Source organism: Silurus meridionalis, chromosome 2, assembly GCF_014805685.1.
Source record: "Silurus meridionalis isolate SWU-2019-XX chromosome 2, ASM1480568v1, whole genome shotgun sequence".
Classification (NCBI taxonomy): domain Eukaryota; kingdom Metazoa; phylum Chordata; class Actinopteri; order Siluriformes; family Siluridae; genus Silurus; species Silurus meridionalis.
The window spans coordinates 9,815,278-9,833,290 of record NC_060885.1 but is presented as its reverse complement, the minus strand read 5'-3'; the positions used below and the strand labels follow the sequence as shown (position 1 = coordinate 9,833,290).

Genomic DNA, 18,013 nt, shown 5'->3' with positions numbered 1-18,013 from the left:
CTTGAAGCTGTCTTCCTCAGCAAACATCACATATTTTGTCACATCTGAGTCATGTTAAAGAGACTTAAGGCAGAATAAAATTATTAGAAGTGATTCTGGCGAAGGAAATTACTTGTTTTTTAATTGCTCCTGTACAAAAGGATCAAAAAACCTAATACAGTGAATTCAACTTAGCTGAATAAATACATTTGGGAACATTGTACATTTTATTTCAGCCAAGGTATTTTACTAATTCAGCTTATAAGTAAGCAGCTTATAAGAAAAGTTTAATACAGTATGTATATTTATACGAGTGATGGATTTAGTTCTTTTCCAGGTCACATGTAGACTAGGTTACATGTACACTGCTTGACCGTGGTTCCTGTTACATTACCCGGACACAAATGAGCTTTTTATCTTCCAAAGCTTTGGTTTCAAGAATTTGTCTTTTGTCTTTTGCTGCAGAGGCAGGAGCAGAACAAATACAAGGTAAGTTTATTATTTTTGATCAGTTGATATTTTTTTTATGTATTAATTAAATTCATTATAAATTAGGGAAAAATTATTTTCTTCATAGCCAGTTTGCCAGATTGATCAGATCTAAGATATACTGAACTTCTCGTTAGCAGGAACTGGTGTGCTTTTGGAATCATTGGAATTATAAGACATTGGTATATTATAAAATGCAGAGGAGGTGAAGACAGATGTGTGTGAAGAAGGGCGGAACTGGTGAGACTCTTAGGCACTCCATTGGCGGAGAAGTTTAATGGGGAACTTCTTTTTGGTATTTTCTGAAATGCCAAGAGGAAACAATGTATTTGATTCATTAAATTCCATATTTTAATGTTTTGTCACTTTACACCACTGTTTTATTTAATGTCCTGAACTAATTTTCTTACCATCTTTTTTTTTTCCTGGTGGTCAATGTTTTCTTTTTTTGGCTAAACTGATTCGATACTTCAGAGCAGAGTCGTCTAGCAGCTCTGATGACTTTGTAAAAGAGAGGAAGAAATACCTATAATAATTTTTATTCTAAACTGCATTATTATCATTTGGAATTTTAAAAAGCATATGATTATTTAGTATGTATTTAGTATAGTCATAAACCTATACTCATTTATGCATGTCATACACACATGACTTTTTCCTTACCTTGACAAGAGAGAAATCATAGGGCACATCCCTCAGCTGTGCCTTGTCATTATCATTGCTGGAAGATTCTGGTACTTCCAATATTGTTGACAGTGCTGCAGCATTTCTTACTAACGTCTTAGGAAAGAGTATATGATTTTTTATGTGAGTGCTGCAGCTGGTCCAGTTGAGCTAATTTGATCAGTACAGACAGACTGATAAGGTCTGGATGTTCTCACCTTCTCTTTACCAAGTACAGTTGTTTGGGAATCTTCATGTGTCTGAAAATCCTTGGATTTTGAGCATGGTATATTATAAAATGCAGAGAAGCTGAAGACAGAAGCATGTGAGGAAGGGCGAGTCTGATGGGACTTTGAGGCACTTGGTTGGCAAACATGTTTTATGAGAAACTTTTCTTTGGTATTTTCTAAAAAATATAAAAAAAAATATACTAGATTTATTTATTTTTATTAATTCATTTTAATAATTCACGCCACTCCACCTGACTGCTTTTTTATTATTAGTTGTTCTAAACTCATTTTCTCACCATCTTTTCTTTCCCCTGGGGGTCGATGTTTTCTTTTTTTGCTCAAATTGATTCGATCCTTCAGAGCAGAATTGTCTAGCAACCTTGAAGACTTTATAAAACAGAAGAAGAAATACTTCTGATGTTAGGATTTGTATCATCTAATCAAAAGCATATGACAAATTATTGGAGATTTAGTGCAAACCTACTCCTAAAATAACATTCACATTTCTTACACAAAATCTTTTCACATTTAACATATAAACCGTGGAACCTTATATGCTAATAAAGGGACAATACAAACTTCTTCTTTACCTTGACAAAAGAGAAATCATGGTGCATATCCATCAACTTTGCCTCGATTGATTGCTGATCATTTTTAGAAAGCACAGTCTTTTCTGCAAAGTCATTATCATTGCTGTAGGATTCTGTCACTTCTGATATCATTTGTAGTGAAGCAGTATTTGTTACTAGTGGCTTAAGAAAAAGAAAAATACAATACTCAGTGATACAGCTGGTCCAAGTAAACTCCTTTGTCCAGTAGAGACAGGTCGGTATGATGTACTCACCTTTTTATTAGCAACTACAGATGTTTGGAAATCTTGTTGTGTCTGGGAGTTGGATTCTGGTAAAGAATAAAATTTAGAGGAGGGAAAGGAGACAACTGCAGGTGAAGAAGTGGGAGACTGAGTGGATGCTGTAGTGGGGGCACTGCGTTTGCGAAGAAAGAGTAGTTTGATGTTTCCTAAAATGTGCAGAAAAGACATTATTCAAGTTTTCCGCTTCCAGACACACACACACACACACACACACACACACACACACACACACACACACACACACACACACACACAGATATACCTGTACATATTAATTTACCCTTCACTTCTGCTTTTTAACTGATTTAAAGTTTTTACCTCTTATTCTCTTTCCTGATGGTTGATGTTTTCTTTTATTATTCAGATGAATTCGACTCTTCAGTGCTGAATTGTTTAATATTCCTGATGACTTTGTAAAAGATAAGTGGAGGTGTTTGTTAGTATTTAAATATTTAATTAATTGTGATATTACAATAATTGGTCTTATTTTTACAGTGTTTCTCACCTTGACAACAGACAGATCAAGTGGCAAGTCCTTGACTTTTGTCAGGTTAGTTTTATCATGTACATATACTACCATAAAGTAATTTTCCTGTAATTTTTATATTCTAGTATGTCTGGCATTTGTGCAACTGCAAAACTTTTTGGTGGTGTTTTGGGAAGGTCAGAAAAAGGTGACTCTTTAGGAGGTGTATCTTGTCTGGTCTGGATTACGCTGTCTATCTGACTGTCAGTAACACTGACTAGACTAGAACTAATTTCTGACTGCTCTTTGTCTGCTGATAGTGCCAGCTTTATGACTGCATTACATGGTCCGATATCATCACTCGAATTATGAGAATCCTCTCTTTGTGAATCGTCTTTGGCATCAGGATGGGCTGAGGGATTTATAACTGGCAGAAATTTTGCCCATTCATCTCCTGTACAAACCTCCTCCAGCAAGTTGATGGGCTCGAGGTCAAGCCTGAAATCGTTTAGTGTGAAAGTCCTGTATAAAAACATAACATATAAGAGTTTGATTTTTGACAGTTTTCAGTAAAAGGTCATCTAAAATAATCGTTTGGTCCATTGGACATTAAATTATAAAACCACCTGTATTACAAACTGAGTTAACTACATAAATTCAATCAAGGTTTCGTAATGCTTTTCAAAGTAGATACGATCGCAAACTCAAATGGCAGCAAAAGCACTTTGAAATATGATATGATAGGAAAAAAATTCATTATAATTAAGAATAAAAAGACTAAAATTTCTTACAACAAACACACTGGAGCTAAAATGTCAATTCCAGTCAACAAAAAATAGGATAAACCTGATCAGCACAGTATTAAAGCAACCATTGGTATTTCTTCCGGACAACAATAAGCGTTAACAGAAGATTTGATAGCTCGTAGGAATGTAGGAAGTATAAAATAACATTTCTGCAATGTTTTGATAGTGTTGATCTTAAAGTCACAAAAACCTTTTTTTTGTCTATACCACAGCACTGCTGATTTCATGATTTTGATCATAATATGCATAATGGTTAATCTGGTCACTAGAATCCAGTGTCACCAATAGTCAGAGTTAAAAGGAATGGCTGTTTATTTTATATTATAATGTCAGCAATTTAAAAGCTTGGCAGTGGTACTGTGTTGCGATTTGACAGTGGTGGACGAAGTACACAAGCATGTATTTAAGTAAAAGTAGAGATACAAAAGGTAAAATAGGACTCCAGTAAAAGTAAAAGTGCTCCCTTTAAACTTTCAATTAAGTAAAAGTACAAAGGTATTTGCCCTTAAATGTACTTAAGTATTAAAGTACTATGACAAAGTACTTAATGTTAGGTTTTATGTCATCCATTTTAATTTGGATTCAGTTCTCCTTACTGACGTGATGTCACCCAACGCCTCTTCTTTCTGAGTGTATGAATGAGGGAAGTTCTCCAGGCAGTGGGTGCACACTCCAAGTTCTGTCCAGATTCATTTACCATGACATGATATAATAATTGACACAACCATGCAAATAAATGGTTAAAAAAGCAACATAGATTTTTCTTTTTTTTTTGCGTGGATGCCCCATGCCTATGTCACCTCTGCCTAAATCTGCCCCTACTAAGCGGCAATCAAAACAACTTTAAAACAGAGTGCACGCTCTCACACAAAGACCTATAATAAAGGGCCACCCTTACCAAAGTTGGACAAAATAGTCTAGAAATGCTATCCAAACCTATCACAGAAGAGATTTATCAGTAAAGAATCAGCTGTTTTATAAAAATGTTCAAATGTAACCATACTAGAAATGTGGCATACCTAAGATGACAAAACTTTGTGTGTTACAAAAAAGTTACCCTCACTCTCAGGTTGGAAAATGTTGGACACAGATGAATGAACTGCTTTGAAAGTTGACAGACTATGTCAGATAACAATCATCTGGATAAGAATATTATAAAGTACATGTATGTTTAGAGCAAAATTTCACTGAATTTCCAGCAAAAGAAATACAAAAGAAGGAAACAAATGTGACTCTGGGAGTATTCATTATAAAAATGCTAGTGTTATACAAACAGGCTTTTTGACAATAAGCAGTAATGGATGAAGTACACAAAACATGTACTTGAGTAAAAGTAGAGATACAGTAGGTAAAATATGACTCCAGTAAAAGTGAAAGTGCTCCCTTTAAACTTTCACTTGAGTAAAAGTGCAAAAGTATTTACCTCCAAGTTTACTTAAGTATACAAAGTACTGATTAATTATGAATATAATTTTTATTATAATTTTTGTCACAAGACTCTTTCTAAATCAACTCAGTTTATGTGAAAAGACTAATGTTACACTTTGCACACCAATGTATTACATAATTATATTAATTAGTCACTGATTTATATCTTGCATTGTGTGTTTGTGGATTTAGTGAAAGCATACAACAGAGTGCCGAGAGAGGAGTTGTGGTATTGTATGAGGAAGTCAGGTGTGTCAGAGAAGTATATGAGGGTGGTGCAGGACATGTATGAGGACAGTGTGACAGAAGTGAAGTGTGCAGTAGAAACGACAGACTGGTTTAAGGTGGAGGTTGGACTGCATCAAGGATCGGCTCTGAGCCCTTTCCTGTTTGCAGTGATGATGGACAGGATGGTGGACTATGATGTTTGTGGATGATATTGAGAGCCTGGAGAGGTGGAGGTATGCGCTGGAGAGAAGGGGAATGAAAGTCAGTAGGAGTAAGACAGAGTACATGTGTGTGAATGAGAGGGAGGGCAGTGGAGTGGTGCGGTTGCAGGGAGAAGAGGTGGAGTATTTGGAGAAGTTAATGGAGAGTGATGGAGAGTGTGTTAGAGAAGTGAAGAAAAGAGTGCAGGCAGGGTGGAGTGGGTGGAGAAGAGTGACAAGAGTGATTTGTGATAGAAGGACATCTACAGGAGTGAAAGGGAAAGTGTATAGGACTGTGGACCTGCGATGTTGTATGGTTTAGAGGCAGTGGCATTGAGTAAAAGACAGGAGGTGGAGCTGGAGGTAGCAGAGCTGAAGATGTTGAGGTTTTAGTTGGGAGTGACGAGGATGGACAGGATTAGAAACGCATGTAGGATGTTTTGGAGGCAAGGTGAGGGAGGCTCGATTGTGATAGTTTGGACATGTGCAGAGGAGGGACATGGGGTATATCGGTAGGAGACTGCTAAAGATGGAGCCGCCAGGAAGGAGGAAAAGAGGAAGGCCAAAGAGGAGGTTCATGAATGTGGTGAGGGAAGACATGCAGGTGATTGAGGTGAAAGAGGCAGATGTATAGGACAGGGGGGTGTGGAGAATGATGGTCTGCTGTGGCGACCCCTAATGGGAGAAGCCGAAGAAGAAGAAGAAGAAGAAGAAGAAGAAGAAGAAGAAGAAGTCACTAATTTATATCTATTAAAATGATTGAGTCTACTTCACTACTGCTTCAAAAAAATTGCACAAATAAGGCCATGGTTGTTGTTAGAGTTAGAGTGTGAAGTTTTTCCATCATTTATTACTCTCAAAATGTTCTGCTTGCTGTTGAACCGATGCTGAACTGAATGTTAATGCTAAGAAGATACCTCCAACCGCCAATCAAAACAAGTTCAAAACAGCAAGCGCTCAACCCTGATTGGTGGCTTGCTGTGTGATTGACTAGTTAAGCTTTTATCCACTCAAAAATAAAAAGGAATGACTGATTTTGCTAAATGTATTTGAGTAAAAACTACGATATTTGACTTTGAAATGTAGTGGAGTTAAAGTCTCGTAAATTGAATAAATGTCACACCAAATGTAAATACTTTAGTAAAGAACAGATATGCAAAAACTACTTAAGTACAGTAACAAATTACATTTACTTTGTTACTCTCCACCATAGTCAAAGAGTAAATTTGAGAATTTACTATTATGTAATTAAACAATTACATGATTGATTTTCAAAAATGTTTTGTAAAATGCACTGTGTGTACATATTCAACCCTCTCTCTCTCTCTCTCTCTCTCTCTCTCTCTCTCTCTCTCGCTCTCCCTTTCTTTCTTTGCCTGGCTGGCTGTCTCTCTCTTCTGTGTGCATTGTATTTGCTATATTTAATAATTGCCTGCCAATGAGTGTTACTAGATCTGTGCTCTATGGTGCTTTGTTCTTGATAATTCAATTTCCTTTACAGGACTAAGTATCAGGTTCTGTTTTTGGAACAGAATGTGTGTGTAGATATGGATATAGATACTTGCCTTTGTAATTGGACATGCATCTGGTTGAAATTCCTCTGTTTAGGAGGGAGGGGTGGAGGCCCTGCTTCCTCTACAGATGTAACCTAGATAATGATTTATTTATTTGATTGGAAGCCATAGAAATGAATAGCCACTTCTGTTGCATTTCTAAAGTTTTCCATATTAAAGATTTTGTTCGAATGTTGACTAACTGAATAAACACAACGACTTACTGTATTTTCACTCCGGCAAGATTGCTTCATTATATCATGTTCTTTTTTTACAGTTGTTTCTTTGACCAACCCATGTTCTGAGTCTGAATTGGAGGATCCTGATGGCTCATGAGTAAACAGTTCATGAGGTGGACTGTTATTCAGAATGCTAAAATCAGATTTAGCTTGTGATGCTTGCTTCTCTTTCACGTCTTCCAATAAGGGATGACCCTCACTGGGCTGTAAATTATGCCACGTTTTTCTTATCACATTGTGAAGCAAACTACACGGTGGGTCCCTTTGAGAAATAGTGGTGTAAGTAGGATTGGACTCGTGAACAACTGTCCTATAAGTGAAATATTCCAAATCAGGTTTGACTGAGCATTCTGAATGATCTGACTCTGCAAAATTCCTCTCCGGTTTGTCTAACTCGGCGATAAGCACATCATCACACTGGTTCGTGTCGACCCCGTGCCTACAGTGTTGAGCTGTTACATGAGAAGGATCTTGGACCTTCTCTGAAGACTTTATTCTGTTCAGCATAGATTGAAGCAGACAGATGCCCTTGGGTGCTTGTCTTTCTTCAGTCATCTGTATGTGAAGGCACAAAACCAATCAGTGAAGTTTATCCACTTTAATGTTGCTAGTGTAGTACGTTTTTAGGTTTAGAAATTATAGTTCAGTAATGTGGGCTTGACAAGGTTGGATCTCTCATGCCTCTATAATGCACTGTTTTTTAAAGTATATTGCTTAATTTAATAAACCTTTTTAAAGTAAATATATGCTCTGGTATTGTGTTGCAATTTAATTTTCTGTTTAAAACAAAAAACCCAATTAACAAACCCATTCTTACCGTTTCTGTTGTTTCTGTGGTGTCCTGCTTTACTAAATCTTTTTCTGCTCCCAGTTCCCTCTTCTGCGGCTTAAGGGACTTACGATCAAGACTTCTTGGCTTCATCTCCTCCCATTTCACTGCCTCTAATGTCATAACCCTATTAACCTCTTACCTTGCCTTGCTCTCAAAACCACCCATACAGGTTTTCTGTCAAATGGCATTCTTTTACACACCAAAATATGACAGTGTGTGGAGTTATAAAAACGTGTAACATGGTAAATTTGTGCCATTGCTGCAGAGTAGAGCAATGATGAATTATAAATTCATCCACCAAGACCCTGAACAGGATCAAACAAACCCTGAATATGAAGATGATAGATTTACTACAGCACTTGTTTGCTTCCTTCCTCATTAAATAATGTTTTCTTACTCTTTGTTACTCACAATAACTTTCATGCACACAAAGTAATCAAAATCCTACATATGTTTTTATGCATTTTGTAGCATTAGGTATGATCAAATATGGTGAAGTCCAGTGGTGTAATCAAGCTCATAAACACATTTACGATCATTTAAGGACATTTTCTGGTCATTATGTATGGCGAAAACCTAAAAATGTCCTAGAATTAAATGGATGCACTCCTGAGAGGTTTTGTGCCAATTTTACTTGCAGTCTTTATGAATGCAAACATAAAATCATGAAAATGATTAAAATCTTTTTTTTTTTTAAGATTAGGAGACATTATTTAGCTTCCTGCCACACCTGAAGCAGTTGATCGATAGCCCAATAACAAGCGCATAAATGGAACCAGGATGGATAGAGCAGGAAGACATTTAAAGTATGTATTAGATTCTTGCAAATTTTTTGACCAACAAATTGTTGTTGAGAACATTAAACGCTTAATATGATTAGCCTAAAAATATGCACATTTCAACAAATTTGGTCTTTTTTGAATATCCAGGTCTGAAAGAACACTAAGGACAAGGAGTAGAGTCAACCAAGTGTCCTGCAAATCGACCATTAGAAAATTGTATCAACTGCATTTACATCTAATCTTGAAATCAACAGTTTTCTTGACATTGCATACTGATCTTTTTTTTTTTTTGCTATCATTTTTTTTAATGTATGTGGATTGTATTATATCATATATTATAAGTAATTGAGTTGACTTTTTTTTTTAATGATCAGCAGATCTAACCTGGCCAGTGTCATTGCGTACATCCGGAAAATAAAAGTCCTCTCAGAATATATAGAAATTGTAGTAAAGCTCAGTTGGTTCCAGTGTTAATATGTGTATTTGTGTTTATTGAAAATACATGGAAAAGTGTATTGCTTACAAATCTACATTTGCATTTATCGTTGCCTTTAAAATTATATAGCTTTTTTAGGGAAGGAATTAAATTGTATATTAAAGATACTCTTGTGCTCTGGTGCTTCCTATACAAGCGGATGTTGTTTTCCTGTCCAGATAGTGCGGAACAATAACAACCTGCGCACTTGTTTTTTTAATATCTTGAATAAGGTAATTATTGAAAATGTCAGCAGTCGTGCACGTTTTGCTGCCGTTCTTGCTCTGCATCGCTTTGGCAAACACTGACATTTTCGACAATGTGCTGGTGGACATGTCCTACAATCACTACGCAGAGAAGAGAGTGGATCTGCTGCCTGCGTTTCTGGCCATGCCGTTTAACTGTCTGGTGAACGTGGGTTACATTGTGGTTGGTGTGTACTGGCTGAGCAGGAGGATAAAGGATCCCGTGCGGCGTACGCAAAGGACGTGTTCGCGCTCATGGCTTTGGCGTACGGCCCGGTTCAGTGGACGCGCTTGGCCACGCTGCGCCGCGCGCCCTCTGTCCTGGATCAGTGGTTCACGCTGCCCATATTCGCCTGGGTGCCGGTGTGGTGTCGGGCCATTACGCACGGCTGGTCGGCTCGCTACGCGCTGATTGCGGAGGTGTGCTCCTTGGCGAGCTACGCGCTGGCGCTGCTGCATGAGCGCGGCTTTGAGTTGGCTCTCGGAGCTCACATCGCAGCGGCGCTGCTGCAGGCGGCCGCGGCTCAGCGCACCGCCGGAGACGCGGTGTCTTTGCGTTACTTCATCCAGGCTGCGCTCGTGTGCAGGATTCGTGCTTTTAAAGCTCCTGGACCACGAGCTGGCCAAATTCTCGCTCTTCCAAAATCTCACTGGACACTTTTGGTCCAAAGTGTGCGATATACTGCAGTTCCACTACAGCTTCTGCTTTCTGACGCACCTTACGCAAAATGCGCACAAACATGCCTCATAAAATCAGAGTGTATATGTATATATACACACGTATAATTCAAATTATTCACTTGAAACTTGAGTCGATCTAAAGTGATACACACACACACACACACACACACACACATATATATATATATATATATATATATATATATATATATATATATATATATATATATACACACACACACACACACACACACACACACACACACACACCCACTTTAGATAAATTCAAGTTTCAAGTGAATAGCACTTTTAACAATGAACATAGTCCCAAAGCAGATTTACAGAGATTATACAACTTTAATTTATATGCAGGCCAGCAGCTAACTGTGGCAAAGGAAAAACTCCAGAAGACGGTACGAGGAAAAATCCTTGAGAGCAACCAGGTTCAAAAGCCTTCCACGAATATCCATTTATTATAGTTTCAGTTAAAGCTGTCAACTGTTCACTGATTGGTGCTTAATTGCAGAACTGTTCATGCAAACTATACACACACAATAATTGAAGTGATATTATAGATATTATGGTACACACTCAAATGATTTGAATAATATACATTAGTAATACAATGTTTTCAGAAGAAGCATGACAACTAAATTAATTATGGCACAAAACCAATAAAATGCTATTTTTCTTATGGATTACCTTAGTGGAAGTTTATTCATCCTACAGCTAAATGTGTAATGTGCTAAAATGCAAAGTTCAATTCTCAATATAATGATGCTAAAGCTGGGTAAGTATGAGCTATCCTTATAGTAATTGCTAAATGGTTGTATCAATTCATTTAGCATGAAATTACATATGATTAAACAAATAAAACATAGGAGGCTTACATTCAGTCTTATTAAGTGCAATAAAATACTTTATACGTAGAGCAATCGTCTTTTTTATTTTTATTACCCAGTACAGAGATTTCTAGTACAATATTTTATGACATTCTGTCCTTTTTTTATTTTTTTTATTTGCAATTCATGTATGTGCATAAATAAAAGTAATTAAAAATCACATTAAAAACACTGCAAGAAAACCAGTGGCTCACATCTCTGTGTCTCCGCAGATGGTGTCCATTGAATCCTCTAAATGAGAAATTAACGAATAAGTGAGTGCTTGCCTAACATTAATGCTTCAAAAATACATAGTCTATATCATGTCATATATCACTAATGATTAATAACCACAAAATGTGGATGGGCCTAGTTTGAATATTTATGAATGTTTGTATAGATTGTTTCATTTTTTTAATGAATGTTTAGTTTTGTTTCTTTACATTATTAAAGTAATAAGACTTTAAAAAGGCTTTAAAACCTAATTGCATGAGGTTGTATTTGCTGCAATGCTTGAAATATTCCAATGGTTTACAAAAACCAGTAAAACACAACTGAATACAAATCCATTATTTGAAATTAGGAGATACGTAGTAGACATATGATTTATGTTTCTGAGAAAAGGTGGTAATCTTTAAAAAAAAAAATAATAATAATAATAATGGCAACATCATTTTGGCTTTCCAACAACATGATATTTATTAATCTTAGTCTCTGTTTCACACCAATATTATGTGTCTATTTTTGTTATGCTAGTCAGTACTGGTTCAGGGATGGTTGACTTTCTGCTGGTCCAAAGAAGTGCAAGTACTGCCTCTCGAAACTCTTGGTTAGTGCAGTAAATGATGGGGTTCAAACTACAGTCCAGATATGCCATTATTGCTGAAAATGTTCTCAGCCACTCAGGAGATGGTGACAGATCCAGCCTCCCAAGAAGAATCAGCTACAATATGTTTATGACAACACAAAATTTTGAATTTGTTAATGCAATAATAAATAATTGTAAAAATTAAGTCAACTGTTTGCAGCTGACTGTTTGTATAAACCTGAGTGCAAAATCTGACATAAAATAAATCACCATAGGAAATGTAATGACCTTAAAGTGTAATTAAGGTAATAAAACACAGCTCCCAGCACATAAATATAATGTTTATAGCAGTAGGAAAAAACTCTTTTGGTCTTCAGTTTGTCCCCCTTAGAAAACTATCAAAGTTCGAATCCTACAATAAGACACTTTACAAGTATAATTCACTGTGTAAAAGGTAGAACTGTTTCACACCTCAAAAACAGTTTTTTTTGTTTGTATGTTTTATACAGATTTTATATTTTTATGCATCTGCAGTTAACTTTCTTTCTTTCGGCTTCTCCCATTAGGGGACCATCCGCATGTTTGATTTGGCACACGTTTTTACGCTGGATGCCCTTCCTAACGCAAACCTCCCCATTTATCCGGGCTTGGGACCGGCACTAAGGCTTGTGCAACCCTAATAGCTGGGGTTGGTTACAAAATCCATTTCCAGTTAATGTGAAGGACCACTCACCTCTGACACAGCAAAAGGAGTATAGCAGAACAGATAAGTTCCCACCAACAGTGACGTGACAGATGACAAATCAGTCTGACTACAGAACAGAGAAAAGAGTTTCTGAAAGCCATTTTTTTGTCTCAAATAGGAAAACACTGTGCAACCTACTCACTTTAAATTTGTGCCAATATTTTTTAATGCTTTCTACTTTGTCCCAGTGTGAGTGATTAGACTGATTCACTGAATCAGTGTACACTCTGGGCTTAAAAGAAATCAGCTCCATGCCTTGCTGTAATTCTATGTATTTTTCTTATTACATTAATAGCAATGAATCTAATGTCAATTATTTCAATTAAACCTCATATTAAAAAACTAATGGATTTTTTTTTATCTCTGAAAGATGATCATGTTTACCATGCATTTTTCATCCTTGGTCATGATCGTGCATTTTTGATTGTTTAGTCAAAACTAGATAGTGTCAGAAATGGTGATAAAATGTGCCTAAATATTTGTGCATGCGTACTGTCAGTACATCTTCCAGATAGAGACTACAAGCTTAAGTCATAGAAAAAGACCTTCATAATTAGAATTATTATGGGTGTCTGGATTTATCATACCTGGCACAGTTCTTCCATAGCCAGCCCAAGTTAAAAAGAAGCAGGCGATAATGAGCAGCAGAGATGGGAATATCGTGACTGCTAAGGAGGAGAGGATGTAAATCATCATGTCGGAGTAACTGCTCTCCCAAAACACAGCACACAGCATCTCTGCAGGGTCAAACCTATCACACAGTTGTGATTCAACGATTTAATTATCTTAGTTAACAACCTAAACCAAACATTGGAGAAATAGTTTCTTCTCTAGTCTGTGTTGAATATTTTCATGAATCAAATTTACCTAACCCAATCATAGATCACTGGAACCACGCCAAACACAGCACCTAACAACCAGGTAGCCAAACATGCCAATATTACGATGACAGAGAAGCATCTTCTAGTAGAGGGCAGGCCAGTATATCGCTGGACACAGAGCAGAGCTGTCATTCAACAGACAGAAGAAAAGAAAATGTATGAATCAATTAAATAAAAAAAAAAAGGTCAATATGCGCATTTTGGCAAGTGTCAAATGAGATGTACTTAATAAATAAAACATAGTAAGGTTTCATGTTCTAAGAAAACTATATTGACTGGTGTGTAGAAGCTCAGCACAAAGCAGAAGTCATTATAACAGCATGTTTCAAAGTGTTGGCCAACAATACTAGTTTTGCATTGATTAAAGAGAAATATCAAACTTTTGTGGAACATAAGATGAAATATTAATTTTATTAAGCTTTGTTGGTTTTATTCAAATTAGGATTCCATAATGTATGACATTATGTAAATCTATTTCTAATTTGCTTTTAGAACAGCAAAACTGATAAATATATTATAATAATTGTTGTTATTTATGAAGAAGCTAGGTGAAGTTTACATGTGGCATTGTGGCTATACTGGTCTACCGTTGCCAATGGTTTAATTTCTCACCTATGCTTCCAATGGAGGATGTGATGAAGGTGAACTTGAACAGGCTGACCACCTCACACCATGGTGAACTCTGACCTCCGGTCAGGACAGCCAGTAAAGAACTGGTCATGATCAGCATGGCACAACACAAGTCAGAGAGTGTGAGACTGACAAATGGGAGCCAGTAAACACACTGATATTGATTCCTACACTGTGAGAGACAGAGGTACAGACCAAAAATTATGCAGAAAATGTGTACCATTTAATCACTTTATTAGAAGTTAGATATAGCTTTTTTTCCTGTGGCTGTTACTGCACTGAACAGCTGATTCAATACTGCCATGTCACTTTCTGAGTATTTTGCACTCCTTATCCACTTCACATTTCTTTTCACACCATCCTTAACTTACATTTGCACTACTGTACATTCCACCTATATTTATACTGTATATACTGTATCATACATTCATTCAAACTTTTACATAACTATATCATGTCTTTTAAGTATATTATCTTCTGACATGTCTGTCTATGCATAATCTTATATATTACAATATATACCATATATTATTACCTACTGTACCTTCTGTACATTATTCACCCTCACCCCTGTATATATGGATTTCATACCTTATTTATCTACTGTTATCTATTGTACGTAGGCCACTTATGCACCTCTGGTAAGATGCTAACTGCATTTCATTGGCTCTGTACATGTACATTGCACAATGGCAATAAAGTTAAATCTAATCTAATCTAATACTGTTATATATAATCACTGTTCTGAAACAATTTGATTTGGATTTTATTTGCAAAAAAACAAACTGACCTACATTTAAATGACATTGAACAAAAATATAAATGCAATACTCAAACAATAAAAAGTATTTAGTATTAGTCCTGTACCTTTAGGAAAAAACTCCTAATATCAACTGGTTATGTGTATAAAAGACACCAGTCATTTAATCAACCTCTTCCATTCAAACCTCTCCACCACCATGGGCAAGACCAAAGAGCTGCCAAAGGACATCAGGGACAAGACCTGCAAAAGGCTGAAATGGGCTACAAGATCATCAGCAAGAAGCTTGGTGAGAAATACACCACTGTTGGCATGATCATTTGAAAATGGAAAAAATACAAGATAAGTCAATTGTCCTTGCTCTGAAACTCTGTGCAAAATCTCATGGGTTAAGGATGAAAAAGTTAGGGATCAGCCCAGAATTACACAGGAGGAGCTTTTTCATGATCTCAAAGGAGCTGGGACCAAGTCACCAAGAAAACCATTGGTAACACACCAAGGTCTCTCTGCTCAAGAATGCACATGAACAGACCCATCTAAAGTTTTCCAAAGAACACCTGAATGAAATATTATCCAAGATTTTACAGTGCATGGCCCCGGTCATGTCGTGAAGTCCTCCTGTACCTTCACGACATGACCAGGGCCATGCACTGAAAAATCTTGGATAAGAACGGTCTGGCCTCAGCCAGAACACTGAAGAAGAGTCATGTACAGGTCTTCCAGCATGGCAATGACCCAAAACATATGGCCAAGGCAACAATCTGATGGTCTTGTAGCATATTCCAGCCTTGTGCAGGTCTACAATCTTGTCCCTGCTGTCCTTTGGCTGCTTAAATCCCTGAAAAAAGTAAAAAAGATTTAAGAAAAGTTAAGAGGAACTAATAAATGTATAATTTTTCTCACCATTATTTTAACAATCAGGATCAGGCCATTTCCCAGAATTCCCAGCACCATCTCAATGCTAAGAATGACCACGAGCACAGACTTCTCCACACTGGACCATGGCTCTTCCATAAATTCACTTGTGTTAGTTGTAGCCACTAGAAAAAGAGAACAGCAAAGATAGTCATTAAATGGTTTTTTTATATTTGTTTCTTAGTTTATTCTATGATTTAGGCCATGTTTTTTCTTATGGTAAAAAAATAGTCCAAAATGATCATCAAATGTATTTTAAGGTTTAAGGGCACCCCAGAGAAAGTATATATTGTTTTCTTTTATCTGGAAATTGCCACAGATTGAAAACGTATAGCTAATATAATGTACATAACTTTATATTTTGGTGAAAGGGAAAATATGAAATTTTATGTGTGTACATGGCAGAAATGTAAGCAGCATACTACTGTATAATATATTTGTATCATAATAATCTATAGATTTCTATTCTAGCAGTTGTTATTACTGTTAACGAAATAATTCTAATGTGAGTGGAAATTTGCATCAGTCATTGTTTTCTACATCACATTCAAAAATAAAAACACAAATGATAAATTAATATTTTCCCCACTATTAACATACATTATTTAACACTTTTATTAAATATCCAAACATTTGAAACATGAACGGCAAAATGCTAATGTGTGATAATGTCAGTGAAAACAATATAACAATTTAAATGCAAGGTTAATGTTAACTACAAAGTCAGCACAATAAATACACACAACAGTAAAATACACAATACACAAGAACTTTACACTTATTTTCCTGGATCATTTCAAAATGTCGTTTAAATAACAACAGTATAAATGACAGTAAAAGAAATGTGATGATCTGTAACTATATTTACTATTGGCACTGGCAGTCCTAAACCTAACCCTAGATTTCCAATAATAGAATAAAACTTTATTATTTGAATACTCACTTTCTGAGTAAAGAAGCAGTCTCTCAATCCACAGTCCAATAATAAGTAATATCAAATGCTTAAAATGGGATGTGCATACACACATCAACGCAAGTGGGATAAACACCGCCCCTGATTTTAATTAAACGTATACTGCTTCATTAAGCATGAGCAATAAACCCCTTATTCTGCTGTTTCTACTTCATTTCATGACGCACACAGGTACATGTTTGTGTTACTATCCTTGTGAGAACCTTCCAGCGCTATAATTTTTCATGCTTTTGCTTATAAAGTTTTGGTGGCATCTAAATCACAAAACACATTTGCATTGTGTGTAACAAAAAAGTCTTCTACAGCATAGCAAGAAGGAAGAAGGTTTGTTTTTTACATCAGATGAAAACATGCAGCATGCCGACAGTCCCGACAAAAAAGCAATCCCGCCACGTTTGTCATTTGTATGTTTTTTAAAAGGTTTGATCGCAAGTAATATATATACACACAAATTTATGTAGCAGTGCTTTACAAATGTAAACCAAGAACCAAGAAGAACCTAACAAATGTCCCTTAGTATTAGTCCCTAGTCCCTTCAGTAGTCACAAAAGGTACTGCAACAGTCACATGCAAAACATAATTCAGTTAATTATGTATACATAAAAAGAGTATAACATGCAGTGAACAGTAAGTGTGGTTGTGGTGGTTCAGTGGTTAAAGCTCTGGGTTTTTATCATAAGGTTCAAGCCATAACACTGCCCAGCTGCCATTGTTAGGCCCTTGAGCATGACACTTAAAAAAGCCTATCTGCTCCAGGGGCTCTGACCCCAACTTTCCTGGCATATTTGAAAATTGTACACTTTCATTTGAAATTTATAAAGCACTCTATCTATATACATTTACAGCATGTGGCACACACCCTTATCCAGAGTGACTTTCAACTGAGCTTCAGGGCCCAGCAGTGGGAGCTTGGTGGTTCTGGGATTTGAACCTTCCAAGTCAGAGTCCAAAACTTTAACCACTGAGCTAACATCTCCTTATATGTATGTGTTTGTGTGTGAAAATCGAAAATAACGCTCCAATTATTTATAAAAAAAGAAGCCTGTGTTTTACTTTTCACATATACCCTACAACACAGTGAAATCTTTTTTTGCATATCCCAGCTTGTTCGGAAGTTGGGGTCAAAGTGAAGGGCCAGCCAATATTTAGTAACCCTGGAGCAATGGTAGCTTGGTGATCCTTGGGCTTGAACACTCAACCTTAACCACTGAACTACCACTTCTCTCTAATACTTTATTATAATAATTATT

The 18,013-nt window shown here is 36.4% G+C and overlaps 3 protein-coding genes across 6 annotated transcripts; 1 reads left to right on the top strand and 2 right to left on the bottom strand.

Moving 5' to 3' along the window:
- Positions 1-130: 130 nt before the first annotated feature.
- On the bottom strand, positions 131-8,080 carry si:dkey-9i23.6. 4 transcript variants are annotated; one of them, XR_006928188.1, is made up of 12 exons: positions 7,973-8,080; positions 7,141-7,710; positions 6,929-7,011; positions 2,741-3,223; positions 2,554-2,644; positions 2,206-2,381; positions 1,952-2,113; positions 1,658-1,748; positions 1,350-1,537; positions 1,132-1,248; positions 879-994; positions 131-770 (listed from the first exon to the last, which is right to left on the bottom strand). XR_006928188.1 is itself a non-coding variant. In XM_046869974.1 (9 exons), coding segments are annotated over exons 1-9 (1,017 nt in total). In that variant the 5' UTR covers positions 2,816-3,219; the 3' UTR covers positions 131-769. The 4 variants fall into 4 exon arrangements, 2 of the variants coding, with proteins under 2 accessions (XP_046725930.1, XP_046725939.1); XR_006928187.1 differs by having other exon boundaries at positions 879-969; XM_046869974.1 differs by lacking the exons at positions 6,929-7,011; positions 7,141-7,710; positions 7,973-8,080 and having other exon boundaries at positions 2,741-3,219.
- Positions 8,081-9,078: 998 nt separating this feature from the next.
- tmem187 (transmembrane protein 187) lies at positions 9,079-10,355 on the top strand. Its single transcript, XM_046870065.1, is given in 3 exon segments — positions 9,079-9,689; positions 9,692-10,064; positions 10,066-10,355. Coding segments are annotated over 3 exon segments (747 nt in total). The 5' UTR covers positions 9,079-9,490; the 3' UTR covers positions 10,241-10,355.
- Positions 10,356-11,939: 1,584 nt separating this feature from the next.
- Positions 11,940-15,847, bottom strand: si:dkey-9i23.8. The gene is made up of 6 exons (XM_046870133.1): positions 15,779-15,847; positions 14,098-14,287; positions 13,472-13,610; positions 13,192-13,355; positions 12,593-12,671; positions 11,940-11,994 (listed from the first exon to the last, which is right to left on the bottom strand). Exons 1-6 carry the CDS (start codon positions 15,827-15,829, stop codon positions 11,991-11,993), a joined length of 627 nt encoding a protein of 208 aa, XP_046726089.1. The 5' UTR covers positions 15,830-15,847; the 3' UTR covers positions 11,940-11,990.
- Between the last annotated feature and the right edge of the window lie 2,166 nt (positions 15,848-18,013).

Excerpts from the sequence above, each read along its gene's own strand:
- si:dkey-9i23.6 (XM_046869974.1), bottom strand. The coding sequence starts at position 2,815 with ATGGTAGTATATGTACATGATAAAACTAACCTGACAAAAGTCAAGGAC. Across the intron at positions 1,538-1,657 it reads CCCAGGGGAAAGAAAAGATG|AAAATACCAAAGAAAAGTTT; the intron begins GTGAGAAAATGA and ends TATATTTTTTAG. Across the intron at positions 995-1,131 it reads ATGATTTCTCTCTTGTCAAG|GTATTTCTTCCTCTCTTTTA; the intron begins GTAAGGAAAAAG and ends AAATTATTATAG.
- si:dkey-9i23.8 (XM_046870133.1), bottom strand. The coding sequence starts at position 15,829 with ATGGTGCTGGGAATTCTGGGAAATGGCCTGATCCTGATTGTTAAAATA. Across the intron at positions 13,611-14,097 it reads ATCCTCCATTGGAAGCATAG|CTCTGCTCTGTGTCCAGCGA; the intron begins GTGAGAAATTAA and ends GTTGAATGACAG. Across the intron at positions 13,356-13,471 it reads GTGATCTATGATTGGGTTAG|GTTTGACCCTGCAGAGATGC; the intron begins GTAAATTTGATT and ends ACTGTGTGATAG.